Consider the following 9,705-nt stretch of genomic DNA (forward strand, 5'->3'; position numbering starts at 1 on the left):
AAAAAAAAAAAAAAAAGGCCTGCCTTGAGCATTATAGTCTTTTAAGATATGGGATCAAACTGACAACAGCAACTCAGGGGGCAGTGAGTTTATGTTAATGAGGGAGGAACAACTCAGAAAAGGAGGATGAAAATCGTTGCACAATTTGAAGAATGTAATCAGTGTCACACTAAATTGTACACATAGAAACTGCTGTGTACCTTCTCAACAACAAAATAAACAAAATTTAGGGAAAAAAGTTACTAGTAAGGAATTAACTTCTGGAAATTCTTTATAGTCTTTTGTTTTTTTAATATTTTAATATTTGACTACAGGACAGAAACATATCATGCCTTAGTCTGATACAGTCCCTATCTCTTTACTTGAAGGAGGGCAAAACATAGAAGATAATTATACTCAGAAATGATTTGGGGCAAGATGACAAAGAAATATAACATCTCTGTAATTCCAATTCCAAAACATCTACAATCATCCTCATTTTCACTCCTCTCTTCCAATTTCAACACTTTATCTTGGCTGAGAGTAAAGACAGAAGATAAAGAAACAAAGAAGTGGTACAAGTTGAAGAGCAGAATCAGGGAGAACTTATGGTAGGTTTTTACTCCTCTATTTAGAAAAAATTAAATAAAATTAAGTCCTTAAAAAAAAAAAAAAGAACTCCATTCTGTCTCTAGTATTAAGATTTTTAAAGATCTAAATTCTTCAATAAAATATAGAGGTTTCTAGAAATTATTACCTAAAAAGAATTTTAAGAAAAGTCAACTTCTCAGACCTTATGTACCAAATAACTTATTGCCACTATCTTCTCAAGTTACCCTATAATTAGCTCTAGAATTAAACTCTGACACACAGACTGTCCTACTCTTAAAGGTACAAAACATTCTTAATGCCTTACCAGAGTGGGAGATCATACAAAAACAAATAAAAACTGCAACAATGGCCATAAACAGAAATACCTTTGCTTATTTATTTAAAAAGACCCCTAGACAGGTTGAATTACATAGGGCACAAAATCAAACTCAAATGAAAAAGATGCAAAGAGATGAATTGTCCCAAAGTATAAATCAGAAGTGACAGGACAAAAGTTAATATAGTCAGATAAAACAGCTCACGTGGGAGAGAGAAATAACCCAATCCTTTAAAAGTACAAAGGTCAAGCAATGAAACACAGGACTCTGGGAAAATTTTATATAGAAGCTAACAACCATGAACCTTCACACTTCTTACAGCAAAATACCGTAACTGATTTTCATATTAACTCAGATATCTGAGTGCCTACTATACGAAAAACACAGTTCTAGCAATTCTAAGATGAAATCAAACTTAGATTCTAGTAGAGATGTGACACTGTCACAAATAATTAGAATAGGAAGTGTAAAGAAATGACTTATGTTGGGGAAAATAAGAAAAGGATTCATGGAATTCCAGCTGATCGTGAATGCTAGACGGTTAAGGGAAACGCGTTCTGGGCAATGGGAATAGAATGATCAAAGGCACAGAGGCAGGAAAGCAGAAGGCATATATGAAACACAGGAAACTGTTCAGTTTTACTTGAGTATAGGCTGTACATAGGACTATAAAGCTGGAAAAGTATAAGAAACCAGATCATGACTTTGAATGCTTAGATTTCCAGTGGTTAGACATGAAGAACCATTAAGGATGATGAGGCAAGGAATCTGACCTGGGGTATAATTTATCTGGCAGCATGCAATGAAATGAATTGAGAGGAGAGGAGACATCAACTAGGTTATTGTTATGAGAGGTAATGAAGACCTCAATTATGGTGATGACAGTAGAAGAGGTAGAAGGCAAAGGTGTAAGTTAGTCAATCATCAACTATTCACTGTCTACAATGTGCAAGGTGCCATTCCACTTCACTGAGAAATTTTTAAAAGCTTAACATGTTCAAAGAAATTGTAATCTAGGAAATACTGTTAAAATATCAAGAGCTAATTAACAAGACAATGTATGATTTCAGATAAATAGTACAAACAAAAAGTATTTAAAGTCAGAAGTGAAAGGAAAAAAATTGGCCAGGGAAGGTATTAAAGAGGTTGGAGGTGATCTGTACCTCCATGAAAAGGCAGAATTTCTTCAAGACTAAGGAAAAGAAATTTTTCATACAAGGGGAATTTTTAAAAATTAAATAATTTATTTAAAAAGACCAAGATATGTGAAATATATGCTGGGATAATTTCTACGAAAATGGTAAACAAGATGCTAAATACTTAAAAAAAAAAAAAAAAACTTCTCGATAACCTGAATTTAACTCCATAAAGACATCAGAAACATGAGGCATTAATACATTATAAGTTACAGCTTGAATACTTAAAAAATAAGTACTGTATTATAGTCTAGATTTTTAAAGGCAGGGGATTACATTTAATGAATTCTATAGGATAGGCCTGCTCTTTTTAAGAAAAAGTATATTGAAGATAGCTTTATTCGGTCATAATTTAAAATATCCAAAATGTTATGTTTTGTGATTTGTGAAAGGAAATTCCTTCAAATCAACATAATCTGACTAAACTCTGTCCTTTTTCATATTTTACATGTAAGTAGAACATTTGAATCCAGGTACATCTGACTCAAACCAGAGCTATACTTGCACTTGCTGCTATATTAAAAACTTACTTTCTTCTCCTAGTTTTAAAATCCCAAATGTAATAATCACAAAGTGTAGGGCAGGGGAAAGGAGATTAGTAAATTTCAAACTATGTAACTACAGCATAAATGAAAGATACCAATCTTTATATATTTTCAGATAGAAATAATGCAAAGTGGGTTTTTTTTTTTACTCTTGGTCAATAAATATTAAGCTCTTGTGCTAACAGAATTAGCATATGACAAACAGGACACTTGACAGAGCTGTACCTCAAGCTGTTCACATATACTTCTCTGAGCTGGGATGCCTACCTGTCCCCTTCCTCTTATTGGACCTTCACTCTCAGTCTTTTATGACTTACCTTTCCTCCCTCACTTGCCCTTCAAAGACTACCCTTGATGAGCATTTTAAACAGATTTCCTTTAGATTCTTTTTAAAGATTCAGGGAAGAGAGACTTGGTAGAGGATGTGCCAAGAGCATTTACTTTTACCTTCTGTTATGGATTGAATGGTGTCCCCCGAAAATGTGCGCTACGAATCCTAACACCTATACCTGTGGATGTAATCTCATTTGGGAATGGAGTTTTCTTTGTTATGTCAATGAGGCCATATCAGTGTAGGATTTTTTTAAGCCAATCACTTTTGAGATATAAAAGATCAGATGAGGCACAAAAGACAGACACAGGGGAAAGACAGACATTATCTGAAGACAATGAAAGCAGACCAGCCTACAAGTCCAGGAACTCCGAGGATGGCAGGCTAGAGAAAATGAGACAAGAATTTTTCCCCATAGCCAACAAAGAGAGAGCCTTCCCCTAGAGCCAGGTGTCCTGAATTCAGATTTCTAACCTCCTGAACTGTGAGATAATATACTTCTGTTACAGCAGCACTAAGAAACTAAGGTATTTCTAATTCAAGAAGGGCTCTTATCTCATCCCTCCAATTTCTTTAAAGAAAGGAATTCAAGTTCTTTCTCATAAAATAAACATTTTGTGGCAGAATATATACAGAGTGAAAAAAAGATTGTTTTGCCCCACCCATACCAAAATTTATACATACATTGTTATGTGACTCTAATTGCTCTCCCCATACTGCGACAGCACACTCCTCCTTTCCACTCCTGATTCCCCACGTCCATTCAACCAGCTCCTAACCCTCTCTGCCTTCCCATCTCACCTCCGGACAGAAGCTGCCCATTTAGTCTCTTATATCTACTTGAGCAAAGAGGCACACTCCTTATAAGCATCACTTTATGTCCCACAGTCCAGTCCAATCCCTGTCTGAAGCACTGACCTCGGAAACTGTTTTAGTTCTGGGCTGACAGAGAATCCAGGGGCCATGCTTTCTGGGGTTCCTCCAGTCTCAGTCAGACCATTAAGCCTGGTCTTACTAGAATTTGAGTTCTGCACCCCATCTTTCTCCTGCTCCATCTGGGACTCTCTGTTGTTTCCCATCAGGGTGGTCACTGGTGGTAGCCTAGCACCATCTAGTTCTTCTGATCTCAGGCTGATGACGTCTCTGGTTTATGTGGCCTTTCTGTCCCTTGGGCTAATACTTTCCTTGTGTTTGGTGTTCTTCATTCTCCTTTACTCCAGGTGGTTGGGACCAATTGATGCATCTTAGATAACCGCCTGCAAGCTTTTAAGATCCCGGACGCCGCTCACCAAAGAAGGATGCAGAACATTTTCTTAATAAGCAAGACTAATTGTTATTTTACCAATAAAAATTATTCTAACATTTTAAATCAATCTCTATATTTTATATTACTGGAACTTGATTTTTAGAACTGACTTCTTAAAACTGACTTTTAATATAGAAAAAAATGGGACTAGGAATATGCATAGTTCATAAAATGTTCAACTGCACCTGCCTCTAAATAAAACATACTAATTCACTTAAAATAAATCTATTTATTCATTCAATAACTGAGTGTCTATTATGTACCAGGGACTTTTCTAGGAAAGTGGAAAACATCAATTAAAAAAAAAAAAATCTTTTCCTCAAGGGCTTACCATCTAGTAGGAGAAAAACAATAAACATTACACATATAGTGTCAGAAACAGATACGTGCTATGGGGGCAGCGTAAGGGGGAATCCCAGGGTGCAATTTTAAACAGGGTTTGATTAAGGTGACATTTGAGTAAAGACTTAAAGGAGGTAAGGAAGTCAGCTATGGTGATACCTGAGGGAAGAGTACTCCAGGCACAATGAAAACCAAGGCAAAGGTCCTAGAGTGTTCTAGGAAGAGCAAGGAGGCCACTGATGTTGGAGGGGAGCCAACAAGGGGGAGAGTAGAAGGAGAAGTGTCATACAGATGTGTGTGGGGCAGGGGGGAGTACAGATTCTGTTGGGAACACACTGCAGGGAGGCACGGGTAAAAGCAGGGAGACCGGTTAAGAGGCTATTAAACTAACCCAGGAGAGAAGTATGCACTTCTTACAAACTTTGACCATATGGTGCAGAGTTTTTAAGGGGAAAAAAATTTTTTTAAATAACTTCAGTTAAACAAATCTGTCAGGTCCTGTTAAAAGGAAATAACTGGAACTTACAAAAGCTTACTCTATAGAGCTCTTGGCGTGTACGTACATTATGTAACCAAAACACCACCAAAGTCATCCTCTAATTACTTACTACATAACTACTCACTACAGAAAAATAACGTGTGTTCCTTTATAATCAGCTATTCCCTTTATATATAAAAAAATTCCTATTGTAGTTAACATTAATTTTTTAAAAAACAAGCCTACATTCCTGTAGCTCTGCTAATTATATACTAATTCTTTTACAAAAATAAGTTACTTAGGTCCAATGAAAATATTATAAATCATTAACCTTGCACTGGTGTTTGTTAGATCATGTATATTAACCATTTCTAAGAAATTTTATTTCCTTCAGGGGGACATTTTTTCTACAAAAGTTTCTCTTTTTTTTTGCTCCCCTCTTTTAAAGTAATTATTTTCTTCCAATTGATACTAAATTTGCATATCATTCACTTCAGGAAAGGGCAACCACAAAAAAAACTCCCACGGTCACAAATAACATGTTTCAAAAACTGTTCCTTCATGATACTAAAAAACTGCTATTATCATCTAGTCCTTCTGGTTAGGGCAAATACTATACATACGCTTTCCATAAATTCTAAAGAAATATTCCTTAATACTATAATTATCATAAGGATAGGAAAGAGGGCAATAAGTCAAGATACTCGATTTGCCTGGAAAGGGGCTATAGAATATGGAAGGGAACTTTGAAATGAAAGCTCATACTTCTAAAAAATGTTTCTCACAAAATGGAAACAAATTATATATATATGGGGAAAGGGACAAAGATAAGTATAAACACAGTTTACTTGCTTCACTCAAAACATATTTGGAAAGACATACAGATTTGGCTTGGAGTTTTAAAAGATGACAACTGTGACACTTCTTTGGGGAAACGGGTGTGTAAATACAGAAAACATAATAGTGAATTTAAATTCATTAACTCATTCAACATTTAAGTGCTTCTTATGTGGTAGAAACTGTGCAAAGTATTGGAGTCACAGTTCCTGTTCTCAAGGGGTTATAGTCTTCATTTATCTAGTTACTGAGTAGCTACTATATGCCAGATGCTGGGGATTCAGCAGCAAACAAGAGACACATGGCCTATCTTCACGCAGCTTACACTCAAGGATGTGACATACATCTAATAAGAACATTCACTAACGTGTTATAGGTACTGCTTACAGATGTGTACAAGGGTTCAGTGGGGACACAAATGAGAGTGATGGATTCAGGATAGAGACAGCTTCAGATCTGTGGACCTGAGAACTGAGTTCTCAAAGAGGATTAAATGTTCACCTGGCAGACCTTGTGTGTGTGTGGGGGGGGGGAGAGGTGTGAACAACCTGGTGCATTTGGTAGGCCTGGAATACAGAATGTGACAGACAAGTCATGGAGGGTTCTATATGCCACAATAAGACTGGACTTGATTAATCTATATGAAAGGTCCCTGAAGGGTTTTATTCAGAAAACCAGCATACGTGATCAGGTTTTTCTTGTGTGATGAGACACAAGTTTACACAGGAATGAGAAAAAAACACTAGATAATGATGTCACCACATGAAACAACAAAGGAGACTGCCCAGTTAGAAAAACTAAACTCCCTTCAGGAAAAAACGAAGGACTAACTACTCAAGCCCTTCTGGAAAAAAGTTTTTATTCAAAATCATTTAAAATTGGAAAAGTAGAAGAAAAAGGGTGTGTACGTATAATGGATTATTAACATCTGCATATTTTAAGTTTCCAGTTTTAGTTTATTATTAATTCTGTAAACACATCTGGGGCTGCTGGTTGCTGTACAAAAAGCAATGAAATCTATTTAGGAGAAAGTCTTTGCTATAAAGAGAACCACAACTAACAGAAGATATTTGCCAAGTCAGGTTTAAAGGTCTCCAAAGTTCTCAAGCTAATCAAATTTTATTAAGTCAGCACATTTTAGAAGGTGTGTCACAGGCGTGGAGCAAAAGTTGAGGAGGGGTTAAAAAAAAACTATATATACATATATATGTAACTCGATGTCGCTGGGACTAAAATCGCCACCACTTAGAGATCCTCCCCCAAGCAGAGGGAGAAATGAACACCTACCAGATTCAATTAACAGAGCCAGAAGGGGGGTGGGGGGGTAGTAGGCGGGAGGGCAGGATGACGACCACAGGAAAATACAAAGGGAGTGAGTGGGAGGTAACCACTTATCCAGAACCCATAATCCAGTTGGCGGTGCGATGAGGAAATCATCCCCAACCCCACAACTCAGACTCCACGATTCAGACATAAAGGCAGGAAAATAATGTCACTCCAAAACTCCACAAACTAATCACCAGACCCCTGGTCAAGGGGATATGACTGCATACTCGACTCCCAGAACGCAAAGACAGAGAGCACCATTCCCACACGTTGCCCAAGGGGAGGTGAAGGATCACCCCTATTCTGGGAGTGGAGGGCAATCACCCTTAAGACTCTGCCCTAGACCTAGAATGGTCAACAGACCTAGCCCAGGCCTAGTCGGGGCTAGGGGCAGTGACGGTGCTGAAGCTCCCTCAAACCTCGGCTAGAGCTGCCTCGGATCCTCGCCCCCCCACCCTTTTCCCGAACACACAACCTCCCCTACCTGATATGGCGGCGGCGGCTCCTGATCCGGCTCCGTCCCCTCACCAAAGCTAGCCCGATCGGACTGAGACTCGTGAAGCAGGGAAATGTCATCCGAGGTGGGGGATTTGAGGCAGTTCCCCATCTTCCGGGGCTGGGTGTGTGATCTAGGGAAGGAAGAAAGGAGTGGCGGGGTCGTTCCCACACTCCGCGGTCAGCCTCGGTCGGCGAGGTGGGGTCGGGCGACAGGCCGGAGCTCAGGCGGCAGCAGCTCCCCCGCCCCTCGGCGCTGCCGCGGGGCTGCTCATGCCAGCCCCCGGAGATGGGGGCTCAAGCCTCGGCCGCGGGCTCCACTAGGGTCGCGGCGGTTGCCTCCTCCGCGGCGGTGTTGGGGGGGGGGCGGGGAGACGGAGCACTTCCCCACCCCGCCCCCCCGCGGGGCGGCGGCGGCCACGGAGCTGCTGGGCCTAATCCAGGTCAGGAGGTGGGGGCGCGGCCGTCACGGCTGCCTCAGCTGCTGCCTCAGCTGCTGCCGCGCCCGCCAACGCCGGATCCCCGGCCGCGGGCCTCATCCTACTCCGCCTCAGCGCGGTGGCGACGGCCAGAACGAGGCTGACTTGGGCTCTGCGTCATCCCGCTGTGCGTGCCCTAGTCCCGCCCGCGGCGCCGGGAGGCCTGGGCGGCTTCGACGGCACGTAGACCAACCCCCTCTTCCCCGCTTGCAGCTGTTCCTGGTGCTGCGTCAGTTTCTGTTTATCTTTGTGACAGTTTAGCTCGGTACCTGACTTGGAAACCTCTCTCCAGTCTCTCGCTGCTCTCCACTCCGTGCTTCCGCCCCACTTAAGTCTCATCTCAGTTCTTCGGTGTGCACTGTTGCGACAATCTCAACACCCTCAGCTGCCAAGTGATCTATTTATAAACGCATATCTGAATGGATCATTCCCCTGGTTAAAATGTTACATGGCCTCCCTTTATCTCTTCAGAATAAAGTGCAAGCTTATTAATGAACCCACCCTACCTCTCCAATCACTTTCCTTATTCTCCAACATCACAGCCAAAGAGATTCTTCTTCCAATTGTGTATCTCAGATTGATCCATTTCTTTCTACTCCCACCGCCATAGTCCAAGCCACCATCATCTCTCAGTGACTACAGCAATAGACTCCCAGCTGTTCTCCCTGCATTCAGCATTGTTGTTATTAGGTGCCATCGAGTTGATTCTCACTTACAGCAGCCCTATGTACAACAGAAAGAAACATTGCCAGGTACTGCACCATCCTCACAACAGTCGTTGCTATGTTTGAGCCCATTGTTGCAGCCACGGTGTTAATCCATATAGTTGAGGGCCTTCCTCTTTTTCGCTGACCCTCAATCAAGCATGATGTCCTTCTCCAGCGACTGGTCCCTCCTGATAACATGTCCAAAGTATGTGAGAGAAGTCTCGCCATTCTGGCTTCTAAGGAACGTTCTGGCTGTACTCCTTCCAAGACAGATCTGTTCGTTCTTCTGGAAGTCTATGGTATATTCAATATTCTTCGCCAATACCATAATTCAAAAGGCATCAGTTCTTCTTCGGTCTTCCTTATTCATTGTCCAGCTTTTGCATGCATACAAGGCGATTGAAAATACCATGGCTTGGGTCAGGCGCACCTTAGTTCTCAGAGTGACATCTTTGCTTTTCAACACTTTAAAGAAGTCTTTTGCAGCAGATTTGCCCAAGGCAATGCATCTTTTGATTTCTTGACTGCTGTTTCCATGGGTGTTGATTGTGGATCCAAGTAAAATGAAATCCTTGACAACTTCAATCTTTTGTCCATTTATCATGATGTTGCTTATTGATCCAGTAGTGAGGATTTTTGTTTTCTTTATGTTTAGGTATAATCCATACTGAAGGCTATAGTCTTTGATCTTCATCAGTAAGTGCTTCAAGTCCTCTTCACTTTCAGCAAGCAAGGTTGTGTCATCTGCATATCAC

General features: G+C 40.6%; 1 protein-coding gene across 1 annotated transcript in view; it reads right to left on the reverse strand.

Moving 5' to 3' along the window:
* Positions 1-8,352, reverse strand: part of RNF11 (ring finger protein 11) — a 50,167-nt gene extending 41,815 nt beyond the window's left edge. Inside the window, exon 1 of the mRNA XM_004371753.2 lies at positions 7,754-8,352. Within this exon, the coding sequence (XP_004371810.1) occupies positions 7,754-7,876 (123 nt within the window). The 5' untranslated portion in view covers positions 7,877-8,352. The remainder of the gene's footprint in view (positions 1-7,753) is intronic.
* Positions 8,353-9,705: the final 1,353 nt, after the last annotated feature.

This window comes from Trichechus manatus, unplaced genomic scaffold (assembly GCF_000243295.1).
Source record: "Trichechus manatus latirostris isolate Lorelei unplaced genomic scaffold, TriManLat1.0 scaffold00015, whole genome shotgun sequence".
Classification (NCBI taxonomy): Eukaryota; Metazoa; Chordata; class Mammalia; order Sirenia; family Trichechidae; genus Trichechus; species Trichechus manatus.